The sequence below is a fragment of the Mus pahari genome, chromosome 18, assembly GCF_900095145.1.
Source record: "Mus pahari chromosome 18, PAHARI_EIJ_v1.1, whole genome shotgun sequence".
Taxonomy (NCBI): Eukaryota; Metazoa; Chordata; class Mammalia; order Rodentia; family Muridae; genus Mus; species Mus pahari.
This window is the reverse complement of record NC_034607.1, coordinates 40,697,655-40,709,864: the sequence shown is the minus strand read 5'-3', so window position 1 is coordinate 40,709,864 and position 12,210 is coordinate 40,697,655. Positions and strand designations below refer to the sequence as shown.

The 12,210-nt window shown below is 40.4% G+C and overlaps 1 protein-coding gene across 1 annotated transcript; it reads right to left on the bottom strand.

The window, feature by feature from the left end:
• On the bottom strand, positions 1 to 11,286 carry Yipf4 (Yip1 domain family member 4). The gene is made up of 6 exons (XM_021218063.2): positions 10,982 to 11,286; positions 8,497 to 8,656; positions 6,676 to 6,847; positions 3,687 to 3,764; positions 1,614 to 1,727; positions 1 to 1,036 (listed from the first exon to the last, which is right to left on the bottom strand). Exons 1-6 carry the CDS (start codon positions 11,058 to 11,060, stop codon positions 899 to 901), a joined length of 741 nt encoding a protein of 246 aa, XP_021073722.1. The 5' UTR covers positions 11,061 to 11,286; the 3' UTR covers positions 1 to 898.
• Between the last annotated feature and the right edge of the window lie 924 nt (positions 11,287 to 12,210).

Below are 12,210 nucleotides of genomic sequence, written 5' to 3'. Positions count from 1 at the left end.
CACAGCTGGAAAACATTTTATTTTCTACTTCATATAACATTGTTCAAGACCGTATGACTTCAAAAGGCTCTTTCCCGTAACTTTTATGATTTAAAGGTACCACTTAAAAATATTTGCTGATGCTATAAATATTATTTTTCCTATATATTAATGATTTTAATGAATGCCATATCCACTATATCTCTTGCTCCTTTGGTCAAAAAGATAAACAGAAAACTTTAAATCAAATGGTTAGACATTCAAAACTGTTTTTTTTTAAAGAGCACATACACACAATCCAAACCTATACCAGCAACTATTAGTTTAAAAATTATACACAATTTAAAAAGCAAATTTTAAGTTTTAAACAAAAAACAGTAATAGCCAAATTAAAGAAAATTTAAGCATCAGATTTAGTATCTTAATTTTTAGGCTATTCAGAAATATATTTTGTGAATAAGAATTATTTCATAAATATATATGTATAAATATAAATAGGTATCTACAGGATCTGTGGTGCCAGAGAAAATTCTTTAAAGAAAAAAATTGCACTTTTAGATTTTCAGGATGTTGTCAAATTTATACTTCAAGTGAAACACAATTACCATCCAGGTGCTTTTGGCACAAGTGTTCAGGTGAATATTGACACAATCTGAAAAAACACAACGCCTTTTATTTATTCGCGGAATATGAAGAACCAAACAGAATTCAGAATTCTGACCAAAAAAAAAAAAAAAAAATCCCAGATAACTGTAATTACTTAAATACAAAAAATATTGTTTTAAAAAGACTTTAAGCCTGTCTCTCTATCTGGAATGTATAAAATTTTACTAGTATTGTTTTTTCCAATCCCTCCAGCAAGAATTCCCAGCTTAATACAAATTGTAACACCATCTTTTTGATTCATGTACAACTTGGATCACACTCCAGTATATAAAGACAAAAAATAAATGTACAATAAAAAGATTGGATAAATGAGGAGAGGTTTTTTGGTCTTGAATTCTTCACCTACAAGTAATGAAGCAGCACTGTAGGCAGCCCAGAACACACCAAATAGCTTTAAAAAAGAAAAGAAAGAATAAGACGGTATATTAGCAAATCAAACAACATGTTGAGTATCAAAGAGTTTCTCTGTGTAGCCCTGGCTGTCCTCAAACTCAGAGATGCACCTACCTCTGCCTCCTAAGTGCTGGGCTTGAAGGCGTGTGCCACCACCACCCAGCTTTCTCTGTGTCGCCCTGATTGTCCTAGAACTAGATCTAGAGCTATAGACCTGGCTTCAAACTCAGACTCACCTGCCCCTGCCTCCTAATTGTTGGGGTTAAAAGTGTGCGCCTCCGTGGGCTGGTCCAAGTGAGACTTTTAAAGAATATTTAACCTTGCTCTGTTTCTTAACTTCTGTAATTAAAAAGAAATGAAACCTAATTATAATAACTACCTATAAACTCTATCTAGAGAGACACCTGGAGTCAGGCATGCTGGCATACACCTACCACTTGAATTCAAGGCAAGCTTGAGCTATAAGAGTCAAAGTGTCTCAAAAAAACAAAAAGCCAAAACCAAAACAAACCCAATAAACCAACAAAGAAAAAAATTGCAGCAAACTAAAACATAACACACACTGTACAACTTACTTTTATAAGTGTAGATACCATTTCAAAAGATCCGACCACCAAAAGTATAGGGGCTATTACAATGAGAGGAAGTAATGAATATCCTATAACTCCAAGAACTTGGCCATATGCAACCTGTAAATTTCAAAAAGTTTATATAATTATCACAGGAATCAGAATACTTATTTTAATCACTTTTTCAACATCATATTCTTTGACTCATACAACCACAAGAATTTTTCTAAACATCATAAAGTATCACATCCAATGTATTCAATTTATTATCTCATCTCATATATTCTGAGCCTTCTTACCACTGTATTTGCAATATGCTTCAGTGTTCTGATATCAAAACCCACACTGACAGACCTTGTCTCTAGCTCCAGGATTATGGGATTATGGATCTAACCATCTTCAGTAAAGATCATAACACTACATAAAAGTAACTTCTTCTTCTTCTTCTTTTTTTTTTTTTTTTTTGGTTTTTCAAGACAGGTTTTCTCTGTATAGCCCTGGCTGTCCTGGAACTCACTTTGTAGACCAGGCTGGCCTCGAACTCAGAAATCCGCCTGCCTCTGCCTCCTGAGTGCTGGGATTAAAGGCATGCGCCACCGCCTGGCAAAAGTAACTTCTTATTTGCCTTTTGAGACAGAGTTTCTCTATGTAGCCCTGGTTGTTGTGGAACTCACCTTGTAGACCAAGTTCCTAGAACTCCACCTGCTGCTTCTTCCTGAGTGCTGGGATTAAATGCATGTGCCACCACATCTGGCAGAAGTAATGTTTTATAAATGACAAAGGTATAATGCTGCAAAATCCACTCAGAGGGATTTGTTTTTCAAATATTTCTTTTATTTTGTGCACGAGTGCTTTGTCTGCATTTGTGTCTATGCACCACATGTAATGCCTGGTGCCTGAACAAGTGTCAAGTCCCCATGTGGCTGCTGGGAACTGAACCCAGTACTCTGCAAGAACAAGTGCTCTCAACCACTGGGCTGACTCTCCAGACCTCAGAGTAATTTTTAATGACCAGTTCATGTATATAGATTCAAATTCCTAACTGCAACAAACCTTCAAGAAACTACAGCTTGCTGCATTCTGGAGTAGTATTTAGGAACAAAATGTTCAGTAGACTGAAAAAGCTATTGAAATACTCTTATTTTCTAGCGTTTAGTCGTGTGAAGCCTTGCTTTCTTCATATAATTTAGCTAAAACTAGACATCATAAGGCACTGAACGAAGAAAGCCAGTCTTTTTTTTTTTTGGTTTTTCGAGACAGGGTTTCTCTGTGTAGCCCTGGCTGTCCTGGAACTCACTCCGTAGACCAGACTGTCCTGGAACTCAGAAATTCACCTGCCTCTGCCTCCCGAGTGCTGGGATTAAAGGCGTGCACCACCACGCCCGGCTTTCGAAAGCCAGTCTTAAAGGTTGGCTATTCTTTTAACATTTCTGTTTTGGAAAGAATTATTTTTAGCTAACATGTACTATTTATACTTAAAATGTAGCCAGTTTATTAACTTTAATAAAGTACTTTAAATTAATTTGTTGGCTGAGACTGCTGGCATATATTAGCAATCCCTTGAGAGATACAGATAAGAGGACCAAAAGCTGAAGTCTTCATCTATGAGTCTCTGTCTCAAAAAATATCAAAAACCCAATCTGTTCTCTAATAGGACAAATACTGAGAAACCCTGAGAAATCTCTATGGCAACTGAGAACTAGCTGGAGACCTGCTGTCAGCTCTATGCTCCTATGAAGAGCAATATAGTGTGTGATAGGTGGGGAGGGATCTTTCCTCTCCTCTCACTCCTTATGTTTATACAGGAGATTATATATATATATATGGATCATCTGAAAAGAACTATTATAACTTAAAAATAATTATGAGATCAAGAACCATTTATTTTTGTGGCTGGTAATGGTGGCACATGCCTTTGATTCCAGCTCTTGAGAGAGGCAGACTGAGTTCTGTGAGTTCAAGGCCAGTCTCATCCACACAGTGAGTTCCAGGCTAGCTAGGATTACCTAGCAAGACTATCTAGAAAACAGCATAAAAACAAACACTAAGAAAAATACTTTTTCAGAATTAAGTACTTACTTCTCCACCAAGAACTCTAGCCAGTAAGAAAATTGTCAGTGAACCAAATATCCAAATGGTTATAATCCATGAGACCACCTTTAGAGAGGAAAAAAAATTCATTAATAACAAAAAAAACAAACTAAATTTTCAGATACTCAGTTCTCTGCTACGTAAGACAGATTAGCAAGCCCCATTTCAGGTCTGAGCGCCTATTAGTTCTCAAGTACATTTCCAAGTCTTACAAATGGGAAGTATAAGCCGGGCATGGTGGCGCACTCCTTTAATCCCAGCACTCGGGAGGCAGAGGCAGGCAGATTTCTGAGTTCGAGGCCAGCCTGGTCTACAAAGTGAGTTCCAGGACAGCCAGGGCTATACAGAGAAACCCTGTCTCGAAAAACAAACAAACAAACAAAAACAAAAAACAAAAAACAAAAACCAAAAACCAAAAAAAAAAACAAAAAAACAAATGGGAAGTGTAATACAAACTTACAAATAACTGAAAGTTCAACAATTATTTCTTACAGAAACTTCAGTATTTCAAAATACATGATGAAACAAAACTTTAAAGAAGAAGACAAAAACATTTATTACTAGTCCTCTGGCTTATCATATCCTGCAAGCAAAAGCCATCCCCAAAATAAGCTGTCAGTCTTCCTAAAAAGTCTTCAAAACTTATTTAAGATTATATATATATATCAATCACCGTGTCCTGGGAAAGTCTACAAATAATACTCCATTAGAAACATAAGCATACTGATTGCCTACATCTCGGTTTTCTCCTTCATTTTGAACAAATTCGTATACAGTGCAGGCTGGCTTCAAACTTACTGTGACGATCAGGATGGCCTCAAAATTAACATGAGTCTTGATTAGCTCAGCTTCCTACTACAGTCAGCTTCTAGACTTTTGTTTCTTTTCTTTTCTTTTTTTTTTTTTAAAGATTTATTTATTTATTATATGTAAGTACACTGTAGCTGTGTTCAGACACTCCAGAAGAGGGAGTCAGATCTTGTTAAGGATGGTTGTGAGCCACCACGTGGTTGCTGGGATTTGAATTCTGCACCTTTGGAAGAGCAGTCGGGTGCTCTTACCCACTGAGCCATCTCACCAGCCCTAGACTTTTGTTTCTAAATATTCCCTCACTAGAACAGACTCTTTTGAAGAATACTGACTGCTTCCATGGCTAGAAGAAAGGGTGTACTCATAAAGTATGTAACATGGGGGTGGGAAATAGCTCAGGTGATAAAGTGGTGGTCACACAAGCACGGGCTTTAATTTGAATCCCAGGACTCGCACAAAATGCTGGGTGAAGTGGCATACACTTGAAATCCCAGCACTCAGGAATGGAGAGAGAACCAAGCCAATTGGCAGTCTCAAGTCTCATTTACTATGCTGTCTCAAAAAACACAGTAGATGGTGCCCTGAGGAACAATCATCAAAGTTGACCTCTGATATTTATTGGTAAACACACACATACACACTCTTCTGCACACACACAAATGTGTATATTCACACATATACACAAAGTAAGGGATATGTTCAAAGGTCACAGAAAACCAGAAGAAACTCCCAGTGGCTACAACTGGAATAATCTGAATGTAGAAGCCATGCTGATGTAAGCAACTGGGTACTTAACACCCCCACTTGGAAACAAGAGCCAGAGTGAATACTTACTTGCTAAGGTGCTTCTGATGGCTATTTAGTCACGCAAAAAAGTAACTGGTAGAGGCTGAAAAAATGGCTGTCATCAGGAACACACAGCACTTCCACAAGACCCAGGTTCAATTGCCAGCACTCACACTGGGCACAACTTCAGCTTTAGAATTCAATACCTCTGACTTTCCAGATACCAGCATGCCACGCACATACCCACACTTTTTTTTTTTTCCTTTTTCCTTCTTCTTTTGCGACAAGAACATGCCCACATACATATACATTTTCATTTTGAGACAGGATCTTATTTTTTTTGAGACAGATCAGACTGGCCTTGAACACACATATAACTAAAATAGTAACGAATAGTGGTAATGTTGCATACCCTTAATCCCAGAGCTTGGGAGGCAGAGGCAGGCAGATCTCTGACTTTGAGACCAGCCTGATCTACAGAGCAAGTTCCAGGACAGCCAGGGCTACACAGAGAAACCCTGTTTTTGCCGGGCGTGGTGACACATGCCTTTAATCCCAGCACTTGGCCTTTAATCCCAGCACTTGGAAGGCAGAGGCAGGTGGAACTCTGAGTTCGAGGCCAGCCTAGTCTACAGAGTGAGTTCCAAGACAGGGATACACACAAGAAACCCTGTCTCAGAAAACCAAAACAAAACAAAACAACAAAAAAAACAAATTTAATAAAATTTGAAAAATCTGGGGCTAGAGAGACAGCTTAGCACTTAAGAGTACTTGTTGCTCTTGCTAGGAACCCATATTTGATTCCTAGCACCCACAGGATAGCTAAACCACATAGAAAGCCAGCTCCAGGAGAGAATCCACCAGGCATGCACTTAGTGTGCGTGCTTGCATGCAGACACAAACAAAGCATACACATTAAAATGGATTAAAAAAAAAATCTAAAAAATGGAAAACCTGAAAAAGAACTAATCCAAGGTACTCCTTAATTAATTCATTATGAAACAATTTTAGGAATGAACAAATGAGGGTAAAATAGGCAAAGGCAAAATGTACTTTTATAGTAAACGTGGAACTAAACCTTTTTTTTTTTTAAGATCAGCCTGCCTCTGCCTTCTGAGTGCTAGGATTGAAAATGTGCACCAGCACTACCCAGCAACCTAATTTTTGAGTCTCATAAAAAGATTTACCATAGCCGGGCATGGTGGCGCACGCCTTTAATCCCAGCACTCGGGAGGCAGAGGCAGGTGGATTTCTGAGTTTGAGGTCAGCCTGGTCTACAAAGTGAGTTCCAGGACAGCCAGGGCTATACAGAGAAATCCTGTCTCGAAAAAAACAAAACAAAAAAAGATTTACCATTCGTATTAAAATGAAGTATACTTACCCTAAACTGTCCATATAATGATATCATGGAAAAGAAAAGAACAACAGCCAATGGACCCCAGAAGTCAGGATTGTCTCTCACCACCTGTCTATTAAAACCCAGCGATGGCATTGGCATCAGAACACAGCGGATTTTGTAGTAAATGTCCTTTAGATCAATGTCCAATTCTTCCCTATAATTCAAAAATAAGATTCTTAAAACATGTAATTTTGAACAGTAAAACAGGTTTAAAAGAACTTTAAATAAGACAGTATGACATCCATAGATCAACATCAGCATTTGAAGTACATATTAGACCAATTCCATGGTAAACAATACCTCAACTTTATAGAGACGTTGAAAAATCTCACAATCTTGCAATTGTTGGAGTTTTGAAATTGTTAGTAGTATGGAGTGAAACCAATGCTTCTAGGATCTGCCTCTGTCCCAGTACTGAGATAAAGGTGTGTGCCACGTTGCATGGAAATAATTACATTTCAAACCTGAATTTCAACCTAACTACTCCAGAACCTTGCCTTTTTTAGATGACACTGATCATCTGGAATCAGAGCATATCTGCTTATGTCTGTGGGTCTCACTGAGTATCTCTGCTGGCCTGAAACTCACAAAGACCGCCAGTCAATCTCTAGAGCGCTGGGATTACAGGAGTGTGGCAGCAGAGTGGATCTTGTTCTTTGTTTTAAAGATACATTTATTTACTGACATGTGAGTGTGTGCCTGTGTGAGTATATGAACAGCTTTGTGTGGGCCAAAGTGCCTGCACACACTCAGCAGGTCCAGAGGAAAGGGGGTGCGTGCTCTTCTCCATCACTCTCTACCTATTCCTTTGAAGAGAGGCCTCTCCCTGACCCAGGTCTAGGTTCTCTGGGAGTAAACTCCTGATTCTCATGTTTCTACTGCTCAATTACTGAGATTACAAGCATATTACAAAGCCTGGCTTTCAGTTTTATAGATTTTAAAAAGATTTTTTTTTTCTAATGAGTGTTTTTCTGCATGTATGTCTGTGTAGAATATGAATGTCTGGTGCCCTCATAGAGGAATTTGGATCCCCTAAAACTGAATTACAAGAGTTGTGAACCACCTTGTAGGTACTGTGACTAGTGCTCTTAACCACTGTGCCACTTCTCCAGTCCCCATTTAAAAAATTCCTGACAACCGCTGGGGCACGCCTTTAATCCCAGGACATGGCAGGCAGAGGGTAGGCAGATCTCTGAGTTCCAGGCCAGCCTGGTCTACAGGGCAAGAACAGCCCAGGCTACACAGACAAACCCTACTTGGAAAAACAAAAACAAACAAAATTCCTGACATCCAGGTTAAAGAAACACTTTCATTATTGCTTCGGTTTTCTTTTGTTTTGCTTATTCCTGAGACAGGGTTTCTCTGTGTAGCCCTGGCTGTCCTGGAACTCACTTTGTAGACCAGGCTGTCCTCGAACTCAGAAATCCGCCTGCCTCTGCCTCCCAAGTGCTGGCATTAAAGGCACCATGCGCCACCATGCCCAGCTTTGGGCTGCTACTTTTTAAAAAGATGCATTTGTGTATGTGTTTCTATAAGTGTACAAAGTCAGATCCCCAGGAGCGGGAGCTATAGGCAACTGTGTTGCGTGATACAGGTGCTGGACTAAACTCAAGTTTCCCTCAAACAGCAGGAAGCACTTTTAACTGCTGAGCCATCTCTCTATTCTTCACCAAAAGTTTTCTCTATCTCATCTCTATTATTTTTCACCAAAAAAACCTAAGATTTTCCTCATCTGTCTTTAAAAAAACATAAGCATCCTACGGATTAGGTCTTAAAACACAAATTACATATTCTTTCACATACAAAAGTGGCTTGTTATCTTCAGGATCCTCATCTTCAACTTCCAAAAGCCATCCATAGCCTCTTTGTCTCAGAAATGTAGTAGCTGTAGATTCTTTGATAAAATCTCCACTTACACCAAGGTTTAATTTGACATCTGGAGCTGCTATAGAACCGCTGAGATCTTAGGAGAGAAGACAAAACTGTAAACCAGGGTGAAATATATAAATCTGAACCAAAATGTATATATATTCAAGTAATTATGATTTGCCAATCTCTGTGTAATATGTGCTATTACATATAATCTACAAATTTTATTAATGAAAAAATTTCTTATCAATGACAGACACTGTATTACTTTTCATTTAGCAATCAGAGAAAAAAACAAAACAAAATAGAAGAGGCGAAGGACACGCCAGAACAATGGAACATGCATGTAATTCCAGCACTCAGGAGGCTAAGGCAAGAAGCCCAAGCTGACCTCAATTTCATACTTAGCCAAGGATGATCTTCAAGTACGGACCTTCCTGCTCTACCTCCCAAATGCTAGGATGAATCACCACATCTACTGTATTTACATACTGCTGGAGGTTAAACTCAGAGCCTCCTGCTTATTATCAACTAAGCTACATAGTCAGTTCTATATTATACTTTTTATTTTTTATTTTTTTGGTTTTTTCGAGACAGGGTTTCTGTGTAGCCCTGGCTGTCCTGGAACTCACTCTGTAGAACAGGCTGGCCTCGAACTCAGAAATCCACCTGCCTCTGCCTCCCAAGTTATATTATACTTTTTATAGCATATATCATCCCACTGAAAATTTTACCCTGTTCCTATCAGTCCATTATCTGATAGGATACATCTTGTAACATCATCTCCATAAAATTTTCCTGATTTTGTTGTTGTTTTGTCTGAGACAAGGTCTCACTTTAGTCCAGGCTGGCCTTTAACTGCTGTTAGTCCCCCTGTCTCAGCCTCCCAAGAGAAAGGATTACAGATGTGATCCACCTTGCCTGGCTGTCTCTGATAAAGTTAGGAAATTTTTTTTTCTCTTTTAATCTTTTATGAAATTGTAATCCAGTGCTTCTAAAAATATTAATGTGTTTATGAATTACCCAGGGACCCTGATAACATATAAATCCAGATTAAGGGAGACTATATCTAGATATGTGCCAGGTAATGTTAATTCTGCTGGCCTGTAGACATAAACCAGATACAACATTATCTATTTGTTTGACATAAACTAAGGACATCCAGTTATTCTGGAGGCTGAGGAAAGAGCGAATGTTCAGGGCAATATTAGGTTACATGCTGAGTTCAAGGCCCGCCTGAGTAACTTAGTGTGATTGTCTCAGACTAAAATTTAAAATAGGAGCTGAGCTGTATGTGGTAGTACATGCCTTTAATCCCTGAAGTATCGAGACAGGGGTTACCTTGTCTACATAAAGTTCTAAGCCAAACTGAGTGACACAGTGAGACCCTGTCTCACTTTAAAAAAAAAAGAAAAAAAATACAAAACCCCAAAAAGAATTAAAAACTAAGGAAGAAACAAATCATATTTATAGAAGTCAGATTTCTGAGAAAACTCACGTTCATCTCTAAACTGAAATTTCTTTTCTACTTTGTTGAGACAAGGTTTCAATATGTAGCCCTGGCTGGCAGAGAACTTGGTAACTATGTAGTCTAAGCTGGCCTTTAATTCAAGTGTCTCTGCCTCTGCCTTTCAAGCACTGGGATTGAAGGGGTTCATCACCAAACATTCCCATGTTTTCTCATATCGGGCAGTTAAATCTGGTCCCTGGGAAGTAAATAAAATTAAATAAAAGTAAAAATCCAAAAACCGGTTACAAGAAGTTGAACTAATGAGGGGTGGGGGGAATCTCCCACAGCAGAAACGTTTGTTTTCCTGTTTTTGTTGTTGTTGTTGTTGTTTGTTTGTTTTGTTTTGTTAAGCAATCACAGTCGCTTGCTCCAAACAGTACAAATCTATAGACACTGTTGGGGACACTAAGTTGAATTCCTCAAGTTTCAAATGCTCCTAAATACAGCTTTCTGAACCAAACACTAAAAACTGTGTGGATACAGGGATCTGGGCAAGAAATCAAACCAATTAAAATAAATAAATAAATAAATAAATAAAAGCACGTCTCCTTTGAAGGAAGTTCTCCTTAACCTGCCAAGTCACCTCAGTGGGGAAGGTTTTCCTATTAATAGCAGAGCCACACAGTCCCACTTTGTTCTCACTCTTAGATCCCTCACTCTTTTGAGTAACGGCGGAGCGGAGCATTCCGGAAAGAACTCCTTACACAGATCGATCGGCGGGTTCCCTGGTGAACCAGACACCCAGGGGGCCCCAGCCCGCAGCCGGGGTGGCGAGGCCCGACGCAGAGCCGGCGCCCCGCACCCTGCCTCGTCCCCTGAGGCCTCCGGGAAGGCCCAGGGAGCACAGGGGCGGAGTTCCCCGCTCTGCCACCCCCGCCCCGGAGCCCCGGAGGTCAGCCTCGGCCTCACCTTCCGCGTCCGCCGAAGACACAAAGGTGAAGTCCCCGTTGGCAGGCGCATAGGCCGGGGGCGGGCCCGGAGGCTGCATCCCGCCGGCCTCGGAGCCCGCAGAGATGCAGAGGAGCGGCTGGGCCCGGGGCTCGGGGACGACCTGCTAAGGGGCGGCCTGCGAGCCAGGAGGCGCGGGCTGGGCCGAGGGAGGGGACGCGCGAGCCAAGCCCAGCCTGCGGCTCCCGACCGGGTCGCTCCCGAGGCCAGCCGATGGCGAGCTCCCAAGCACCACGACGCCGGGGCCCTGACAGGACCATAACACTGACAGCGCCGCCGGGATTGGCTGTTTGTAATCTGCTCGACTATTGGCTCCCGCGAGAGGGTTCTGATTGGCTCTTTCTCTGTTGATTCCGGAAACCACCCCAGCACCGGAAGTGGCCTCCGAATCTCTGTTCCGCCCTCATCAGCTACTATTTACTTAAATAATCCACTCTTCCTTTTTCCCTGCTTCAGGTTTTATAAACATATCCTCTTCGTTGTTATTTAAGACAATTTGAGAGCTTAGTCGTTTAATGGCTCACGCTTGTAATTCCCGGAACTCCTAGAGACTGAGGCAGGAGAATTGTTGCGACTTCGAGGCCAGCATTGGCTAAAAAGTAAGGCCCCGCCTCAAGGCAAAAAAAGCAAAAACAAAAACAAAAACAAAAAACCCCAAACTACAAAGTTTTAAGACTTCAACTCCTTATTTCCGACCACAAGATTCTGCCACCTTTACTCATTAATTATATAAAATGTTTACGAAATTATGAGTCGTGCCGAAGCCTAGTCTCCTTATTGTAAAGCTGTAAATTTCCACTTACGGATTTATTTATTTATTTTATACAAGAGTACACCACCATTGCTCTCTTCAGACACACCAGAAGAGGGCACTGGATCCTATTACAGATGGTTGTGAGCCACCATGTGGTTGCTGGGAATTGAACTCAGGACCTCTGGAAGAGCGCTCTAAACTGCTGAGCCATCTCTCCAGCCCCGGTTTATTTATTTATTTATATAATTTTTTAAAGATTTATTTATTTATTTATTATATGTAAGTACACTGTATCTGTCTTCAGACACTCCAGAAGAGGGAGTCAGATCTTGTTACGGATGGTTGTGAGCCACCATGTGGTTGCTGGGATTTGAACTCAGGACCTTCAGAAGAGCAGGCAGGTGCTCTTACCCACTGAGCCATCTCACCAGCCCCT